The 21,749-nt window shown below is 40.9% G+C and overlaps 1 protein-coding gene across 1 annotated transcript in view; it reads right to left on the minus strand.

Moving 5' to 3' along the window:
* Positions 1-21,749, minus strand: part of SLC9A4 (solute carrier family 9 member A4) — a 60,805-nt gene that overhangs the window by 15,459 nt on the left and 23,597 nt on the right. The window contains exons 3-9 of the mRNA XM_014854120.3: positions 20,024-20,283; positions 18,615-18,832; positions 15,657-15,859; positions 14,989-15,075; positions 10,391-10,461; positions 6,799-6,960; positions 1,095-1,191 (exon numbers count right to left, since the gene is read on the minus strand). Of these exons, the coding sequence (XP_014709606.3) occupies positions 1,095-1,191; positions 6,799-6,960; positions 10,391-10,461; positions 14,989-15,075; positions 15,657-15,859; positions 18,615-18,832; positions 20,024-20,283 (1,098 nt within the window). The remainder of the gene's footprint in view (positions 1-1,094; positions 1,192-6,798; positions 6,961-10,390; positions 10,462-14,988; positions 15,076-15,656; positions 15,860-18,614; positions 18,833-20,023; positions 20,284-21,749) is intronic.

Consider the following 21,749-nt stretch of genomic DNA (forward strand, 5'->3'; position numbering starts at 1 on the left):
ACTGTTTGTCTAAGGCAGAAGGTGATCATCTCACTGAGGCCGTTTCACTCAGAATGATGTGAAAGCTGTTGCGCCGAGCCTAAGCATGCTGGCTGGTGCTGACCCACATTCCTGCAGCAGGCGCAGGGCCTTTCACTGCCACGTCCTCCTTACTCACTGGCCTTTCTGAAACAGGATGCCAGAACACATTCACTTTCACTGGATCATGTAAGTCTGGAGTCAGGGAAAGAGCACTGGGTAGGCGGTTGGAAGACCTGGGTTCTTAACTTGGATTTGTTTTGTGACCTTGAACAAGTTGGATAAACAATTCACCAACCTCAGCATCTTCTACTTGAAAATGAGGAGCTTTGACTAGATGATTTTTTGGTTCCATCAATACTATGATCTATGACATGGTCACCAAAACCAAGGCTTTCACAATGAATTCACTTATAATCATACTCAAGAATTGGGATGTTCAATTGAATCCTCAAACTTGCAAAAACCCCTAATTAAAGGACACAAGTTTAAATATCATTTGACTAAATCAAAGTTTCAGAAGGACTCACCCACCACCCCTTGAAATGTTCTTACTACGTACGTACTTTGGACCAGTTTCCAAGTGCTGGTATAGACTCCACACCTTTTTTCAAAATTGAAAAGGAATATGCCCAAGGCTTTCAGCATGGCAGTTTCAATATTCAAATCTAAACCATGTCAATTTTGTAAGTTCTATTACAGTTAGTCAGATTGAGACAACTCGACTATCATTGGTGTCCTGGTGCCATCTTTTTTCTGTGGTTCAATGGGTGAACCCCACCACTTGTCAACTCTGGAGGGAGAGGGATACCTCCTGGTTCTGGAAGGCACCAGGCTGCAGGGCTAGGGCAGCCTGACCCCTAGGGCCAGCAACTGGATTTGCAGTTCTTTCTATACCACAGGTGCCAATTTTGCAGCAGAAACATAACAATTATCTTTCTGTTCTCCAAACTAAGCAGAGAGAAACTGTTCAGCAAGAAGGCTGCTTTAGGGAAGATAATGTGACCAAGAACTGATTCCTGCAGGACCAATTCCAAGGACAGGCAATAGGGACAAGTGAGATGGCTTATACACACCCTTTGTCGAACTTGGTACATGTTGTGTGTCAGAAGGTCCCTCATGGACTCCACATCCTCAGGGGAAAGCCTTTTGGTTCCTTGTATCCTCTGGGCCCTGGAAATGTCATTGGAGAGAAGCCAAGCATTATTCTTCCCTCTTGGCAAGAGTGCCACGAAGTATCAATGTACTTGTGGGAGTTCAAAGTTTCAAAACTTCTGTTTTTACATAATCTTTCCTACTGTTTTAGTAAGTTCCTGTGAAATGTCAGTACACGTGTCTTAACTTGCATTTTGAAAATAAGGTTTCTTTGCCTATAGCTTTTATGTGGGAATTATTCTCATTTTTAAAAGGGGATTTAAGGTAGTGACAAACAAGTTATTCTTTTCCTCTGTATCTGTCATAGACAGATATGTTTGTAAAATACAATAAAAATCAATTATTAGAAAATACGTTTTTAAAGAGATACCATAAAATGCAAACTAAATGTTTTACTGTTAGATGCAGCACAAATAAGATTACGCAGTCAAGGCTGACTCTTGGTCAGGTCTGTATTTATCTCCCCAAGGACAGGTGACAACGACCTCATGGACATCACCATCCACACACCACACTTTGAGTAGCATTGATCTAAGAGAGTATTACAACTTTATGAGTACATTTAGGATTACATTTATCTTGTAATTGTCCTTTTATGGATTTTATCTTTGGTTAAAGAATAACTGTAAGAAACTGGAATCACATTTCACAAGGAGAATTAGACCGTGTCCACCGAGAAAGCCAGCCGGCTCTGAGACACCAGCCACTGTGAGATTTTAGAAGCAGCTGACTGCTCAGAGCCTCGGCACTGGCCAGCTCCCCACGGCTTCCCCCACCCCCCGGAAGGGGTTCAAACCCAAGTCACGCCCAGGTTAGCAGTCAATGCACAACTGTCCTCTGAGCATTTCAAAGTCATGACATTGCTATGTGCAGAATTCTCAGGCGACAAATATATTTGATTTCAATGATTTCAATCTAGCGGCAGTTTTAAAACCTTTTTAGTGTATGAATAATATATGTCTACTGTAGAACATAAGAACAGAAAAGAGAAAACTAAAGAATATTAAACCCATCTTTTAATACTTTCACCTCCCTTAACATCTTGATAGAAACGCTTACAGAGTTCTGATTTTTCCTTTTCTAGCTGCAGCTCTTCTGAACACATAAGGACACTGCTGTGCTAATATCTACTTGCAAAGATTTTAGGATAATTGATCAGAGATAAGCAGTTGTTAGTTTCAATACAGGTCACTTTTTAAGTATTTTTCCCTAAACATTAATAGCAGTATAGCCATAAATAGCAAGAACATTTGGTAAGCAATGTACGATTGGTAAAAGATTTTTTTTAAGGACTTGGATACTGGATATCACAGTATGCCAGGATTTAATTAGCAATGCTATCTGTAGACTGACTAATGCCCTTTCTAGAAACCATTAAAATCAGAGTTTCAGTATCTCAGAGCTTCAAATGTCAACACTACTGATATTCAGTTACCACCCTTGGTGATTTAAACATTATTATCAGGGCATTTCAACCTAACTGTTAAATGTCCTTCAGATAAAATTTATTTTGATTTTGATACACCCACACATTCCCACCGTCTGAACACATTCCTTTTTACGGTGGAAGTCACCTATTGCTAAGCAGAAACAACAGTTAATCAAATAGTTCCATTTTCTGTGTTTATGAGAAAATAAGCAAATAGGAAAAAACCATTGGTAAAGGAAACAGCGAAGTTAAACTTGAGATAGAAGTCTACTTATAACTTGGCACTCTCCTCCGTTTATAACTGACCACTTAATCAAGGTCCATTCAGGCTACTGGCTGGATGTGCGATATAAGCATCCCAGAAGCATTGTCTCCCATTGGTGCACACTAAGAAGCTGCAGCTATAAAATTATACAGAGGAATTATTCACTTGGGCAAGATGATATCTGGAATTTCCTACATGCCACTTCATCGGCAAAATCATGGTCAGCAAAATCATCCCAAATAATCACATCAGGAGCACAGGAAAGATACACTCCTTAGTAAAACTAAGTGTTAATAATCTCTAGGTCAAAAAAGTGGAATTATAGAGCCAGCCCTGGTAGTCTGGTGGCTAAGATTTGGAGCTCTCACCGCTGCGGCCCGGGGTTCGTTTCCCGATGGTAGAACCACACCACCTGTCTGTTGGTTGTCATACTGTGGCAGTGGCTCACAGAGAGGACTAAAAACTAACAACTAGGATACACGACCATACATTGAAGCTTTAAAAAGAACAAAAGTAGAATTATAAACGGAAAGACTCTTGTCACTGGAACTTCCATTCATTATCCATAAAGGAAATCTCTGCCACCTTAAATCAAAATCCTCTGGTAATTTCATGGGTATTAAAATCAAACCAGGAAAATCCGAATTCAAATGTATTTGATTAAAAAACTCACATTTCTCTTAACTTTTTTTATCAGATGCTATAATAATGTAAAAAGAGGCTTCAATTCTAAACGCAGCAATACAGGAATGCAATCTAGAGGATGTTCTATCCCCGCCATAATATGAATTCCCAAAAGATCTAATATTTCACCCTAATTCATTTAGAAGAATGCATCCTCTTCTCATAGCTTTATGCACGAAAGCCATGAGAAACGTATGCTAAGACGACCGAAGGATGTGCCCACTGAGCAAACAACGGTACCTGACGGCTCTTCCATGTGTGTGGTTGCCTTGTGTGTATTTAGAAAGGTCACCAAGATGACCCAACATTTACAATGAGTGAAGAGTGGCAGAGGACCCAGCTCCCCACAACACAATGCTCCCTTAGAGAAGTGAAAATGGCATCAGAATCTTCATTCCAGAGTCTTCGGTGTCAGAATGCATAAATGTAAACTTACACCTGTCCATATGTGATCAATTAAAAAATTCTTAAGCTGCAATAAATTAATTTATGCTTTTTTAGATAAATTACATGTTAAAATTACTTGGGAGTTTTAAAATATAATATTTTGAATTTGTATACTTGTAGCTTGTTATGCTTATAAATTTATAAATGTTTTAATATCTCTTTAACATTAACCAATATTTTTTAAAGCTTCAACACTTTTAACCAGTTTGAGCCTCTATCTTCTGATATTCCTGAGAGCTTACTCCTCATTGGTAAAATGAGGTGCCTCATATTTAACAGGCTAATCCAAGTACATACTCTACCTAGTCCATTGGGTTGTTCTGAGGGTCAAATAAAATGAAGTATGTAAAAGCCATGGAATGCCAGAGGGTGAACATGGTCTGCGTTGTGCTATAGACAACTTCTGGTGGTAGTGTTCTCCGGCAGGTCACAAAGTCTGGCAATCTAAACCTCTTGTCGAACAATTGCTTAAACTTCTAAAAGAAAAAAATCTATGTGCATTTTGTTGTTATCATCTCCTACAGAAAAATAAAAAGCGAGCTGAGTACACACTTCTTTTTCCTATTATTGTATGAAGGTTTGTTTTTTAAGAAATCAGTTGCTTTGATCTTAGGAGAGGAATTCCTTTTTGCTTGAAGTCCTACAGATTTCTGATGAGATCAAATAAATGCAATTTAAATACTAAACTTGCATTAAATATCAGTTTAAAAATCTCCTCTCCTACCTCTGTTAACAAACCGGTTTGGGCTACAGGAGGCAAAAAAAATTATCTCTAACTTATAAGGCTTACTAATCTTGAATCAATGTTGGAAAAAATAATTGACTCCACGGAAAGGCCCTTTCCAAACAAAGCTGGCTTAAAAATTGCCTTGAAGTCAGAAACTGGGGCAACCGCTTATGACTAGTGCAATGGAAGATAGAGATTCGAAATGTGGTTTAGCACAACAGACTGATTCTCATTTGAGATAAGCGCCCCTACGTTCCTAGACCGAGTGCTCACACAACTAGTAAGCAAACCAATTGAGGAAGTTCCTCCTGGTCTAAACTGCCTACACCTGTCCTGCCCTCCTGCAGTGCCTCCATCCTTCGGTGAGCAGGTCAAACACCTGGGGACCAAAGGAAGGTCACCTCTTAGATTCTCTAATAGCTCCCTAGACTTCAGGATTACGTCTGTGTGACTTTTGTTATCAACGTCGTGACCCTGCTGGAGTGTGAGCTTCATGAGCAGGGACTATGTCTGCTTTCACACTCCTTGGCACATCACAGGTGCGCAAGGAACAGAGTCGGACCTAAGGTGAGGTGAGTGAGGCACTAAGGGCATGCGAAAGAAGTTCAGTAATCAAGTCAAGTAGGATTTGAATGCAATATTTTAGAAAATAAAGATCAATGAAAAAAAAACCCCATGATAAATAAAATACCAACATTTTGAATAAAGACAGGATCAATATTAGAGATTTTTCCTTCTGCCTCAGGCTCCGGTATGGCTCAGCATGGCATTGCCAATAAATACTTGTTCTCACATTTCCATTTGAGTATCGGAAGTTTCCTTAAAGCTATGTAATGGGCAGCACCAAAATAAACAAACAAACCACAAAAACAGTTTCACTGAGAAATAAGGCAGAAAGCTTTCTGTTTATACCAAGATGCCCTCAGGGATGTGACTTTAGATATTTTCCCAGGCCGTGGAAGGAAAGTGATGAGGTTTCTGATTCATTAGCATGTAAGGGATGAGAAATAACGCTCAGGCATTAGTGACAATTTTATTCCTATCTATTCTTAGCCCTTCTTTCAGCCTGCTTTTCCAACATGAGCACACAATTGAAGCTCACAATCAAGTGTCTTTACCTGCTGAAGATGACAGGACGGAGGGGCTGGTGTTCCTTATCCTAAATGTACATTGTGACTAATTTTCCCAAAACAGAAACCGTTTCTTGGAATAGAACCAGGCATCTTGGGTGAGTGAGTTAATTCTTGTGACATTAAAGGGGCTCTTATAAAAAGTCAGAGAGTTAAAGCAGCTTTAAAAATGTCTTGCCAGCTCTTGAGACAGTTGGTTTCCAGAGGCTCCAACAGAAGCACTATGCTTCAAAGGGAATCCTCTTGTAATGATGGATTTATACGCCTGTCTTACCCCACTCTACACCCTGCCTCGATGTCAACTCCCTAAGGTCCTGTGTTCCACAGGAAGCTGGTGCCCTCCCTGCTCCTATTCGAAGCTAGTCTCCCACAGACTCAAGGCAAGTCTCACCATCTCACACAGATCTTTGCTTTAGACACAATCATAAACACAGCTTCCTCTTTAAATAGCCCACCAACCTCCACACCTGTAGCTGCCACCATTCATCCTCAAATCCAAGTTAGTGGCACAGGATGCTGACTCGGTCTCTCCTCATGCAAGAGAGGAAGGGGCACGACTCATGGGAGAAATGCAGCAGTAGGATTAGCAGAATCAAGTGAGCGGAGATTAAAGGGTAGAGATTTCCAATCAGGAAGAGAAAGAGAAAGTCTTGCAAAATATGCTATAATTCTATCAATTCACTGGCTTCTCCCTCCCAAAGAAAGATGTCATACAACTATAGCAGGCAACTTTTGCTGTAAAGTAATTTTCAGAAACTAGGTGAAATGGGTTGAGCATGACCCAAGCTATAAAATACCAATACTTAGATCATCTTTTTCTCATGACTTCTTCCTCACATATCTGCCTCTTCACTCTTAGTAGTATCTCTAAATGGAACAATGAGTTAGTGCCCCTTGGAATTCTGACACTGAAAGTCTAGATCAAAGGGCAGACATGACTTACAGCTGGGGTACAGAAAAGGCTGTAGAACTCAGTATCCCAGTCTCTACCATCTCGATGGCTTGTTTCATTTCCAGCTTCTTGTATAAAGAAACAATGCTTGATTTTGGCAGGTTCTTTCGGATTAGGATTTTCCGTAAATATCTGTGATCAAACTTCTTAAACCTAAAAATGAAAACCAACATGTTGGAAATCTTTAATCTCTGTGCATGTTACGTAAGTATGTATCGTGCTTAAAACAAACTACTACTTAACTTTATTCTGAAAAACATCAGGACAGTGCCTGGAATTCACAGATTTTGAATACATTTTTTAAAGAAATCATAGAATTCAGACATTTTTTAAAATAAAGAAAGAATGGCCTACTGGCCTGAATACATTGAAAATCAACTCAACAAAAGGAAGGACAAGCTGCAATCAGGGCAAAAAGTGTGCATACGTGGGAGGCGAGGGAGGCCCAGCCCAGCTCAGCTCCAATTGTAAGAGAAGAATGAGGGGGTTGAGGCTTTTGAGCAAGTGTTCCCTTCTAACAGCTCATGACAGTGGCAGCTGCGCTTACAGTAATACTGGCCTATTCAACCAGAATCCAAGAAGTTTAAATGGCCCAGTAGTTACAGTAATTTCGCCCATTATGGTATAGATCATTTTAAATCCTGCCAATGAAGGAGGGTAGACCCACATATACCCTGACAGTCTGAATGATGGAGACTCTGAATAGGCTAGCCGCTGGTGGCCTCTGACTGTTGTAGCAAATCTCTGGCGGACCCATTAGACCGAGCTGCACATATGACTTTGGTGCCTTCAGAGTCGGCCGTTTGTTTGGAGTAGAATTTTTAACACTTCCAATCGTTTTACATTCAAAGAGTAATTTGTCAGCCTGCTTTATTTTCTGGAGGGGAACATAACTCCCTGGGCTGCTGGCTTATTATCTGGTGATTGATTTCCTGGTCTGTGAGGAGGACGGGCGCATCGTCAAGTCTCCTCCGGGTTTAGCGGGCTGCGATCCCTTGAGCCTTGTGCGCTGTGTTTGGCTCGTACCAGGCCCACTCTTGACGCAACTCGCTCACTCCCTCAGCCTTCTAGTTTTCTGCTTTTCTTCATGAGAAGGCATGTTCCCATTTGTTCCTTACTCCACTATAATCGGCTCCCCAACCATCAGGACTTCTCTGACACTCTTCACACTGAGTTCCCCCTGACCTTGTACTGTTCAACACCACTGGTTGCCATTGTCCTTGCCCTACAAGCCACTTGGCTTCTCCTGATGTGCCACTGGGTCACTTCCTCCATGCCCTCCACATCCTGATTCACACTTTCTTCCTTTCCAGCGTCCCTAACCACTTCTTCTGAGTCTCCCCTGCCCTTCCTCTTCCTTACCTGCCCCGTAAGAGTGGAAGCTTCTCAGAGTCCTGTCCTCATTCAGCATCCCCTCTTCACATCCTTGTAGTTACCTCACCCGTGCCCACGGCTTCACTTACCAAATACTCACTGACAGCCTTTGTCTCTAGCCATGGTCTTCCTTCTGAGCTTGAGACGAAATTCCAAAATGGGGCTGAGTATCGGTTTGAGACATCTTAAAGAGAATCTACTATTTAACTTAATATTCTTCTCCAGTCTACCACTCGCTAAATATTATTCCATAGTCTATCGTTCTGTAGGCAGTGCTGTCTCCCTAGGCTCCCTCTCTGGGATTCTGAGAGTCGTTCTTATTTTCCCTCTCCTCACCCTCCTCTCCCTGTGCCCATCACCAGTCACCACGTCTGCCTCAGAAATATTTCAGCACCCCTCCTGCTAGTCCCTTATCCCTACTGGTCTGAAAGCTCTGTGGTTCACTCAAAACAAAAGAGGTTTTAAAGTCAGTCCTGAAATCAAATCAAGGTTCCACTGCAGAATAGCTGAACTGACGTCTTGGAGTTGGTTTCCTCATCTTTAAAATGAGAATAACAGCAATAACACAGGACTGTTAAGGAGATCACGTAAGATAAAATATATGAAACAGCTTTCATAGTACCTGGAGCTTATTTTATGTTTACAAGATGATAGCTGTTTTTTAAAAAAATTTTACATGCATGTGAAAACCCTCTTACAGCCCTCCCTGACCACGTTCTCTCTTTCTAATCCAGTTTCCATATTGCTGTTGTAGTTTGCCTTCCAAAAGCCAAGTATGGTCATGCCACTCTTCTATTTAAAAGCCTTTCATATGAGTTTTAAAGGTCAAATAGAATTTTACAGTATTAATGGCTGTATAGAGCTCCTTAGCAGTGCATCATAAAAACAGTGTCTGTCTTTCCAACCTCTTGTCTCACCCCATCAGTCTCTCTGACCGTATCTAAATTATGCTATGCTCTTTCGTGCCTTTGCGTATCAAAATACACTACTGCTACTGCTACACTTGGCATGCTTTCCATTCTTCTTTTCCTGGAGAACTCCTCGTTTCTTTTCAAAACGCACTCCCATTTCTGTATTATCATAGATTTATGCATTTACCTCTGTTATAACATCTCCCATATTGGTCATAATTATTTGTTCAGGTTCTTTCATCCCCCAGGAGCCCTTCTACTATATCTTGAGGACCTTGAGTGCACTGAGTGTGTCACACTGCTCTTGATATCTGCCTGTGTGTCTAGAAAATTAGGCATAGATTTCACTAAATGGAAGAATATTAAATGATTTTCATTTGGGAAAATGATAGGATTCGGACTTCAAAAATGCCTGGCCTGAGTTCCAGATCGGTGGATGTTCACATAATTTAAATTCTACTTTAATGCAACGAGGACTGCGAAAACTATCCTTCTTTCTACCTCACAAAAAGAGGCCACTCAAGAGCTCTCAGTTCCCTTTTAGGTGGCACCACTCCACAACAGCCAGACTTTTTAAGATCTAGTCTCTCTTGGCATCACCAACATCAACACATTGGCAAGCCCTAAAGAGGAAACTTCTACCATTTGGTTAACTTAACTACTGCTAACTCCTAAATTCTCCAAACAGCTGAGTATAACTCCAAAACTCTCATCTTCCTCATCCTCAGTGATACTCTCCTCAGAGCCACATAATTAATATATGGCTATAGACTAAATGCAGGAAGAGAATGAGTTCTGAAATGAGTGATGTGGTAGAGGGACTTAGGCATTCTTATAGAATCACTATGTGGGAAGAACCCTTCAAGTTCTTCCATTGCAGCCTCCCCCACAATGGAGGAATCTCTTCCCCTGGATCCCTGATGAGTTACCAAACTCCCTTTGCAGCCTCATGAAGCCAGCCATGCCCGGGTTGAGCTCCTCTTATCATTGAGAAACTTGTCCTAGTTTTAAATTTAAATCTGACTTCTCTAATTTCCATCTATCAGTCGTACTAGTTTTCTCTAAAGCAACTTAGCGCAAGTCTACAGACTTCTCCACCAGACAGTTCTCCATTTTCCAGGCTAGGTGTTCCCAGGACTCCTACCTGCTTCTGGTATGGCATGGCTCCCAGGCCCTTTATCTTCCTGGTCCCCTTCCTCTGGCTTCTTTCTAGTTCTGTGCTCAGCTTCCAAGGTAACCTTTTGAAGTTCCCATTCCACAATATCCCTCCTAGGTAGTGAAACCCTCAGCCTCCTTACTTGTCTCTCACTTGATAGTGGCTCCATTGCCCACACACATCTTCAATTCCGGCCTTCAAGTGATCCATCAACTGCCAAACCAAACACGAGAAAATGATAGCTGGTGAAACGTTAACTTTAAAAGACACACCGGGAAAGCTAATACACTTTGGAAAACAAAGGAGCCTTTAATTTCCTGCAACATATCCTCTTTTCTATCACTCTGTTCATGTAACTGAAACTTACAATGCCTTTCAAAGGAATTCAACTTAGTTTCATGATTCAAAGACTCTGTAGATAAGTTCCTTAATAATGCTCATAACTTGCAATGGCAACAGGGTACCTGCCATTTGCTTTGCATAATATTTTTCTAGAATGATCTAGGAAATTGCTCAGTACTAAAATCACATGGATGTATAGCCTAATAATTAACTGTTACTTTTAATTTCATTGCAAAGAAAAGAAAATGTCAATATCCAATTTATACAGTTTCTGAAAATATAATTCCACAGATATTCTATTATAATAATAACATGTACCAACAAAATTTATCCGCATGCCTCACTTTTTAGCTAATCATTTCCTCTCAGTATTTACATTTCACTATCCAAGCCAATTGTACAGCATTTGCTTTATCAAAATTCTTTACAAGAATTTAGGGAAAAAGTATAATCTCTTCAAAATTTATGATTAGTCTTCAAATTAAATTTGTAATCATTGAAGTTTATACTGGTTCTAAATTCTTTTTTCAAAATAGATTAAAATACTAAATTAATTCTGAAATAATTGATGCGCTTTCTGCCAACAATTATAACTTTTTTAAGACAAAGAAAAATAAACAAGAAAGGCATGAAATATCTAAGTTCTATTGTTTTAAGTTTATTATCTAATTTCTCAAAATAATGAACAGGGGGATAAAGATAGAGACAAAAACCTTAAATCAGGTTAAAGCATTACTCATTTTTAAAACACACACTCCCTAACCTCATCTGTTGAGTACTTTCAAATGGTCTTGAAAAATTTTGGTCTGGGTTTCCTACAATTTAAATTACTTTATTTCCTCAAGTGACTTGGGCCATGAAATTCAGGTCTGATTTTGAAAGACTTCATCAATTCCCCCAGCATTAGAATCATGAATCTCAGGTATGAAAGAAACTTAAAAATTGTCTGGGCCAGTCACGCTCTCAAAGTTTGAATCTTCTGTATAGCAACTATGCCAACTGTTCCCAATCATTGCTTGCACACGTCCATTTCACCTTTGGGCGTGCCATATAAGAGACAATGATCAGAATGCTCTTCACTGACTGAGCTGAAGGAATTCTCTCTCCCTACACCGCCCATACATTAGTTCTCATTTTTATCACCCGGAATCACACAGAATGGTATTCCTTCAATACTGTGTTGAACTTAAACAAACAGGTAGAAACCATACTCAGCTTCATTTCATCTTTGCCAAAGTTGGATGTTTTCACCACCAGGCAGAAGTAGGAGAAGCCTTTACGACTTCCTAATTAAAAGTTCAGAAAGTGCAGAGAATCTTTCATTCCATTGTAAGAATGATTTTAGAAGCAAGTAGGGCAAATCTGAAGATTAGTCACTGTGAAGCTTTTTGAAGCATCAACTTGGCTAGGCTGGTCTTCAGTTATTGTTAACACTAATCTAGATTCTGCTGTGAAGATATCTTGTAGTAAGATTAAAATCCATAATCAGTTCTTTTTAAGTAAGGGAGATGGTCCTAGATCATCTGAGTGGGCCTGATTTGATCAATTGAAAAGCCTGAAGAGCAGAGCTGAAGCTTCCCTGATGAAGAAGAAAATTCCATTGATCAATGGAACAGAACTGAGAGCCCAGATATAAACCCACACGTCTATGGACAACTAATCTTTGACAAAGGAGCCAAGAACACACAATGGAGAGAGCAAATGTCTCCAATAATGGGAAAACTGAACAGCCACATGCAAAAGAATGGAAGTAGACCACTATCTTACACCACACGCAAAAATTAACTCAAAACGGATTAAAGACTGGAATATAACACCTGAAATCATAAAACTCTTAGAAGAAAATATAGGTAGTATACCATTTGGCATCAGTCTTAGCAGTGTCTTCCCTCGAATGTCATGTCTACTCAGGCAAGGGAAACAAAAGAAAAATTAACAAATGGGACTAGATCAGATTAAAAAGCTTCCGCAAAGCAAAGGAAACCATCAACAAAATGAAAAGACAACCTGCCAACTGGGAGAAAATATTTGTAAATCAAATATCTGAGAAGGGGTTAATTTCCAAAATATTTAAAGAACTCATGCAATTCAACAACCAAAGAATGAATAACCTGATCAAAAAATGGGCAGAGGATATGAACAGACATTTTTCCAAAGAAGATATACAGATGGCCAACAGGCACATGAAAAGATGTTCAATATCACTAATTTCTAGGGAAATGCAAATCAAAACTACAATAAGATATCACCTCACACCCGTCAGAATGACTATAATTCACAACACAAGAAATAACCAGTGTTAGAGAGGATGTGGAGAAAACGGAACCCTCATACACTACTGGTGGGAATGCAAACTGGTCTAGCCACTATGGAAAATAGTATAGATACTTCTCAAAAAACTAAAAATAGAAATGCTATATGATCCAGCTATCCCACTACTGGTTATTTTATCCAAAGAATATGAAAACAAAAATTCAAAAATACTTATGCACCCCTATGTTCACTGTAGCCTTGTTCACAATAGCCAAGACATGGGGGCAACCCAAGTGCCCAACATATGAATGGATAAAGAAGATATGGTATATATATACACACTGGAATACTACTCAGTCACAAAAAAGACAAAATCATGCCATTTGTGACAACATGGATGGACCTTGAGGGTATTATGCTAAGTGAAACAAGTCAGACAAAGAAATACGGTATGAGTCATTCATATATGGAAGATAAGCACATAGATAAGGAGAACAGATTAGTGGTTACCAGAGGAAAAGGAGGTGGGGGGAGGGTGAAAGGGGTAAAAGGGTACATGTGTATGGGGACAGATAAAAACTAGACTATTGGTGGTGAGCACAATGCAATCCACACTGAAACTGAAACAAAGTACACCTGAAATTTACACAATCTTAAAAGCCAATATGACCTCAATAAAATAAAATAAAAAGTGAATAAAGTTAAATAAAAGAAGAAGAAAATTCCATGTGTACACAGCAGCTGTAGCTCATGCCCAAGAAGTCCTGTTCTACAGATTTTGCATTGCTTAGCCAGGCCCCTCACTGGTAAACCGATTCCTCTCAACCAAGCTCTGAGCATACATCTCCTACTGGTTCTGCTTCCGTGGAACCCTGACAGAAGTACTGCCAGCTCGGACTGAAAGGGAAAGAGAAGACAAAACGAAAGAAGGCTGCTGGACCCCCCCAAATTCTACAGGCAAGAAACAAGCTGATCGAAATTAAGGGGCTGCAAACACTTGCTACCTTTCATGAGAAAGGAAGTATGACTCAGAGGGTGGAGTTGAGAACCCAGAGGGTGGAGCAAAAGATGACAGAAGACTATTCCTAGGCCTTGAAACCAAATAGAGCTTTCCCAGGTGGACTTAGAAATTTGCTTGGGATAGATGACTCCCATTTTTCCTCCCATTTCCCCCCCTTTTTGAAAGGGAATAGCTATACCTGTTATCCTATGACTGCCCTGCCAGTGTATTTGGGGAGCAGACAACTTGTTTCTTGAGTGTCACAGGTTCAGAAACAGAGAGGAGCTGAGCCTCAGAAGGGGTTATATCCAGAGCCTCAACCGTCCCTAATTTAGACGATTGAGATGATGAGATTTGGGACTTTTGAGTTGAAAAGATTTAGATGAGATTTTATTCTTTGAGTTGATACTATAAGGGATTGAGACTTTGGGCATGTTGGGGTAGAGTTAATGTATTTTTCATGTGGAAAAGACATGAATGCTTGAGAGGCAGAGAGAAGACTGTGATAGACAGAATAACGGTCCCCAAAGATGTCTATGTGCTAATCCCCAGAACCCGTGAGTATGTTAGTTTATGTGCAAAGAAGAATTGAGATAGCAAATGGACTTAAGGGGGCTAGTCAACTGACCTTAAGATAGAGTATCCTAGGTTATCCACATGGGCCCAGTATAATCATAAAAGCCTTTACGGTGAAAGAGGAAGGCAGAAGAGTCCGTATCAGAGCGATGCAGCATGAGAAAGCCCTGACCTGCTATTGCTGGCTTTGAAGATGGAAGGGGTCCACCAGCCAAGGAATGCCAGCAGCCTCTAGAAGCTGGAAGAGACAAAGAAACTGCTTCTTCCCCAGGACCTCCAGAAATGCAGCCATGCAACATCTTGATTTTAGCCCAGTGAGACCCATTTTGAACTTCTGACCTCCAGAACTACAAGATAATAACTTCGTGTTTTTTTAAGCCTTTAAGTTTACGGTAATTTCCTGCAGCAGCATTAGAAAACTAGTACAGTTGCGCTTGGTAGAGCTGGAGAGGAAAGAGGCTATGTCTAGTGACATGTACACACGTCCCATCAAAGCTCTAGATTACTCCCGTAGGTGGCAAATGGGGACATCTTATTAACTTATTAATTATGACCAAGAGATAACTTACACGGATATGAAGCTCCTCATTGATGGATTCTTTTTTATTAGTCTTTTTAACGTCCAGGTACCTGACCAGAGGGCCAATTGTGATTCCCTAGGTCATAAATAACAAAATAACAAAATACAGTTGGAGCAGTGAAGATTGTCCTTTTAGAGAGCAAATCTATTAGCAAAACTATTAGAACCTCCAATTTTTCTGTTTTTGTTTTGTGCTAGCTTCCACTGGATAAAAGCTCCAGTGTTTACTTTAGTTCTTATTTAATTCTTTTAAATTCTGCAACAGAAATAGGCATTATACATATATATTAAAGCAGGAATTTAGTTTCATCCTTTAAAATAAAGTCTGTTTAGTTTGCTAAGAGAAGACTCCAGCTAAAGTAAAAACTTGTGCTGTCTAGTACTGACCGGAATATCCTTTCAGCAATACACAGTACAGTATCATTCACCTGCAACCCAGGGATATTTTGATTAATATATTTTATTGATTACAAGGCATCATATTTTAGAGGTTAAAGGAAGATCATAAATATGATCCAGAAATATTTGGTAATTTAATTTGGGTATTGAGCGCACATCTGAAAATCAGATAAAGTGTCCCTTTTTTGGTTTTATGCTAATTTAATACATAACCCTGTAAGAATCTACTTATTTCAGATATGAAAGAAATCTACTAACCTGAATAAATACAGTAAAATAAATAACTACTAGAGTAGCAGTGACAAACATTTTCTTCCTAGGAAAAAGAGACAGAGGAAGCAAAAATGCAAGTGAAAAACTTCCGGCTCCTCGAACACCACTGTAGAAAATTATGCACTGGTCCTTGATGGAGAAGGGGAAAGTCCGAAACTGGTTACTGACATAGAAGAGAGCAAATACGCCTAGAAAGGGGAAATACATATTAGAGCAGAGGGTCATGAATGGGTAGAGGTACAGTGCTAGTGAACCCAAGAAGCGTGCATGTGCCCTCCAAACAAGGCCACCTAATTCCATCATACCCAGGATTGTCTGTCCCGAACAGAGTATCTTACAAGACTTACCACCTCTTTTTTTTTTTTTTTGATGAGGAAGATTGGCCCTAAGCTAACATCTGTGCCCATCTTCCTCTATTTTTTGTATGTGGGACACCGCCACAGCATGGCTTGATGAGTGGTGTGTAGGTCTGCGCCTGGGATCCAAACCAGCAGACACTGGGCTGCTGAAGTGCAATGTGCCAACTTAACCACTACACTACTGGGTCAGCCCCAAGACTTATCAGCTTTTGACTAGTTGTGGGCCAGTAGTGCTTCAGATTGGTAGTTTCCTAGTGTGTGTGTGTATGTGTGTGTGTGTATTTAAAGTAATAAAATCTTGATACTTTTTGATATGTGAAAGTGCAGATATATTTTTTTTTTCTGCTTTATCTCCCCGAACCCCCCGCACATAGTTGTATATCTTAGTTGCAGGTCCTTCTAGTTGTGGGATGTGGGATGCCGCCTCAACACGGCCTGATGAGTGGTGCCATGTCCGTGCCCAGGATCCAAACCCTGGGCCGCCGCAGCAGAGCGCGCAAACTTGACCACTCGGCCACGGAGCCAGACCCTGGCAGATATTTTCTAATCTATGCCCATAATTTTCACTCTTCCTTCCAAAACTAGGTCAAGCAAGGGGATTCCATGAGGCATAAAAATACTTTTATCGTCTCATGTTCTTGTTGCAAACAAGAAAGGGTGTTGGCAAGGGTTCAAAGGGGCGCCTCTTACTGTCCGTAAGCGGAGGGCGGAGGAGCTTGTCTAAAATGTAGAGGTGTTTTCTACCTCACTGATTTTCATCCCCAAGTGGCCCCGTGACCTAGTCACCACCAGTGCTGTGCTCCTGGTGGGAAAGGTCCCTTCATTAAAGCTCTGACCAATTAAAGAGGTTTCACCGAAGAACAATGAAGTTCTCAGTATCCTCACGTGACTCCTAGTCACAGAGGCTTCAGGGCAAGCCGCCTTTCACTAGCCACGTTGACGGGGCAACAGACAGTAAGGTTGAAACTGTTTCATTGTTTGGCTCCTCCACATACTAGTCGTGTGATCTTGGGCGAGCTTCTTAATATTTCCACGTACTCAGTCTTATCCGCTTAATGGAGGTAATGATAGCATTCGCCTCAGAAGGTGGATGCAAGGTTTAAATAAATTTAATATCTATAAATAACATAAAGCAGGGTCTTATATGTTATGAGCCTTCCTGAATTATTTTTAGCTACAATGAGTCAGGCTGGGAGGAGAACAGGGTGGGAGTGGGAGAAATAGATTCTGACACCTGGCTCTGTGCCTCAGTGTGATATGGCCAAGTCAGCCATTCTCTTGGTTACTGTTCTCAGCTAAAAGATGAAGGAGTTGGGCTGGATGGTCACCAAGGTCGACGATATGGAGGTATCCACAATATTAACGCTCTCCTACATGGTTTCTATTCTTGTCGGCTGGGCTGAAGATATGTAGTGTTGTCTTTTGACATTAGCTCTACCCCTCTGAACACCCCTATAGTTCAGAACTGAAAGGAACCTAAGAAATTTGCCCACCATTTTGTGGTTGAGGACGATTTTCAGTAGTTAAATGTCTATCCGAGGCCAAATAGCTAGTTAGCAATAGTGTGAGGATTTGATGTGAGATTATAAATTTATCACAATTTCCTTAATTATTTTCTCCCCTGGCCACCCAACAAGCACATATGTTCAGAGTCAGTTTTATGGATATTTTAATGTTTCTGCATACTTGTTATTCTTTCCTAGATCTTAAAACCCATCCAAAACTAATTTAGAATTAATATGTTCAAGATAAGTCTCAGCCATTTCTCCTAATTTCTCTCTGAGTAATTGGCTTGAAAATACCGATCAAAATCATTTAAGAAATGCTTCAAATATTGATCAAAATCATTTAAAAATATAATTGCTTCTAATCAAAAGGCAGCACATACATTGTAGTTCAGTGCTTAATGTTTTTTTCTGGCTCCAGAAACATAAATGTACAAGATACATCAGCAGCCATTAGTCATCTCATTTTTTAAATTAGGCACATTTTGTAGGGGTGACACCAGTTACATTATAGAGTTGCCTTCACTACTTATTACGAAGCACTTTTTAAAAATAAAGATTCACTTCCTGGTCCTTGGTTTTCTGCACATCACACTCAATCCTCAACTAAAACCACCTATATTATTTAGGGTGCTGTTTTCTAACAGTACTTTCCGCACACAGAATACAACTTGTGAGATCTCACTTTTCCTGTAACAAAAGTGTCAATGCCCTCAGTTTATAATCTATATCTGATTTAAGATGCAAGAGGGCACAAACTGGCAAAGAAGTGAAGAGCAGGGGATAAATTTACTGAGTTATATTTAAATGTGTGGATGTGAAAGCGCTGTATTCAATTAAAAAAAAGTACTCCTTGCTCCAGCCTTGCTTCAAAGCAGAACCTTATCAGCCACTAATTACTTTGAACTGATTGAAGGAACTGGCCACTGGAAGGTGCCTACACTCCCCTAACCAGCAGAACCAGTTAGCATCACCTCACTGCGTGCTTATGCTTTTACACTGCAGGGGAGAATCAGAAAAAAAGAAAAAAGAAAAAAAGAAGCAGGCAAGAGATTTTTCGGGGCTCTGCTGTCTCTTACTGATGGCTCTCCAGACCTGGCACAAGACCAGGGTGAAGCAGATGAAGGCCCAGTTCCACTCGTGGTTCTTCCCAACGGTGGACACGCCCATGAAGATGAAGATCAGGGTCTCGCTGACACTGCTCAGCATCTTCATGAAATACTTGATGGTGGTGTAGGATGTCTGGGACACGTTTTCCTCTACGTACTTCTTCATTGTCACCGCGCAGGCTGTGATTCTGAAAAAGAAGCAGAGTCTGAGGGAAGCCGCAAGATGTTGCCCCTCCGTGAAAAATCCTCCATACACGAATCCTGCTTTTATCCAGAGACAACACCTTCTCCCTTCCCCTCTCTGGCTGCAGATTCCCCACACATTTTCTTTCTTCCTCTTCTCCTGTCCAAGGGTCTGCACAAGTTGAGGGTGGTGGGGAAGGTGGGTGTGGCGTGGCTTTCCCACAACAAAAAGGCATCAACTCTGTACAAATCCAAAGCAGAACTGTTTCTATCTTGCTCTCCCTCATCAAGAGCTTTGTCAGTCCCACCTCTCACTCTCTACTTCAGTCTGCCTTAAACCAAAATAAATCCAATGCAGTTACCTAGAAAGAGTAATTCTGCAAGGCCCCTCATATTGCAATATTCTTACAATAATTTAATGAGGAATTTTCCATTCAAAATGTTTCTGTTCTAGAGCTACTTAGCAAGTCTAGGGGGGAAAGATAGGAATTTGCCTTGTCTTAGTAGTTCTGCTTACTTTTAAGGTGGGAAAATGATGAATGCCCAGATTTTACACTATTATATTTAACTAAAAGAGATATTTCTATACAATACAATTAAATGTTTCTGCCCACATAGCTGGGTATGAGGATAATGTCATAAAGAAAAGAACATGACCAGATATATTAAGCCGAGTTGAAGAGCCTCATTCCGAGATCTACACAAGGACAAACATTTCAAAATATTTACATTAGGACAAAGAAATCTGGATTTCTAGTCTTATCCCATCTCGCTAGTGTTATTCCATACTGACCAGTCCTGGAGCTCTGACGACTTAAGGGAAATAACAAGAGGCAGAGCTCAGGAATGCTTCCCTTTAAGTTTAAAATAATGAATTTTTCAAGGAAAAAAAATCTGCTGAACTAAGACTTTAACTCTGAACTTCTCTCAGCTCTTCTCTGCATCAGCTTTTCTGAGCATAATTGCTATGCTCTCCTCAGGCAAATCACAAGAAGAGAGCAAATGCAAATGTGGGAGAGAACATTTGTTTGGCAAAGGACCTGAATCAGATTTTACAAAAGTTTAAAAAACCTGAATCCTACAACACCTTTGAGAATTAGCATCAGAAGTCAAGCCTTTTCCAGATGCTGGTCCACAAGATGCAGTCCTAAAGTCTCTTTCATTGCTATGAGAGTCGGTCCTTGGTTTGTACTCACGCTAGGATGCCAGAGAGATAGAGCGTCTCAGCAACCAAGTAAGACAAATAGCTGAACATGAAGACGATGAGTGGTTCAATTGCAGAGATGTTCTGAGTGAAACGTGTGATAAACGCAGAAATGAATCCAAAAATGATGCCGAAAAATACTCCCCCAACCCCCACAATAACGAATCGGGCACATCCAGCCAAAATGTCAACAGGTTCTATGTCTTCAAATTTATGCATCTTTGTGAAGGCAATTAAGATATTATATAAGACCTAGACAAAAAGAAAATGAAAAAAAAGAAAAGGAACATGAATTAGAAAAGAGAACTATTTTACACATAGATTCTTAACTTTGCATCTAGTTAAATAACACAACAATAAATTACATGACAATAAATATCAACGCGGCTGCCCAACTTTTAAATGTGTTCCAAATAATTTAAATGTTTCACTGAATAAGAAGTCACACTGACATCTTTCAACCACTGAGCACCTACTGCATGCCAGTCTCTTTGCTAAGCTCTCTGAGTCATTACCAATTTATTTCCTCTCAGCTCTGAATATGCAGTTCAATAGAGGCTCTATAACAAACATCCGATTCGTTTTAAGTATTTCTCCTTTACAGGGAGCACCCTGCTAAGCTCTCCCAGTAGAGGCAGCTGAGGGGACATTGTAGGAGGAAGAGGCCTCCTGCCACTTCCGGTGGGAGGGGCGAGAGAGCCAGCCACGTGGGTAGGACCACTTCCGGTGGATTATGCCTAGACCAGGAGCCCTAAAAGTGGTCCCTGTGCAACGTTGCAGCTTTGGCCTGCTGATAACCTGTCCGCAGACCTCTTGATTTGGGGAAAAAAGTGCCCCAGCATGGCCCTCGCGTAGCATGCGTGTGGCCAGGGGTACCCCTGAGCAGCCCCCTGTCTATAAGCTCCCTCCTTTCCTCTACCCCTGTGGCATGCGCTCTGAAGGCCCTCTGCCCCTTCCTGAGCCTAGGCTCCCCTTGCACGCCTGGTGCCCCTGACGGCTGAGTCCTGCTCCCTGTCTGCCTTCCAGAGGGCGGTCTGTTGTTTGCCCAGCAACTCCAGACCCGCTCCAGTCTGGCCAAACCAGCCTGCTTCTCTGGGCTGTCCAACGGCCCAATCGCACCTTCTCCAGTGAGAGCTGAACCCCTGCCAAGTTTTCCTTCTTTGGGGGCCATCCCTCAGCCCTAGCGTACAATAGTTTCCTTTCATCTTATAACTGTTCCTTTATTACACCTAATAATTTTGATATTAAAATTTCTCTGTTTAACCTACTGCGTGGGTTCTCTTTCCTGACTGGACCCTGCCTGCTACATTTTTTATATACGTCATCATGTCGAGTCCCCCAAGTAACTCCAGCCCATAGGACACACACTCCCAGTTTTCCTCCTATTTCTCTCCTTATTTCCACATTTGTATTGAAGTTGTGGCAATCTATTTATCACTATCCCGTGTCACTTGGCAGCCCAGAACTTAGACCGAACTTCTGAAAAGCGGCAGCTTCTACACAGTTAGTGAGACACATGCAACAGGCAAAGTAAGATCTTTGCAGAAAATGAAGACGTTTGAGAATATCAGCCCTGAAGAGTCTTGCTAAACCACAGCACACACCATGTCAAATGAAAAAATCAGAGCAGGGACAGAAGCTAAAATTCCAGGAAGTAGCGTCAATGCTTATACTCCGTGTGCTGCAGAACCGCAGCAATGCGGCGGACCCTCCAGAGC

The sequence above is a fragment of the Equus asinus genome, chromosome 6 (assembly GCF_041296235.1).
Source record: "Equus asinus isolate D_3611 breed Donkey chromosome 6, EquAss-T2T_v2, whole genome shotgun sequence".
Classification (NCBI taxonomy): Eukaryota; Metazoa; Chordata; class Mammalia; order Perissodactyla; family Equidae; genus Equus; species Equus asinus.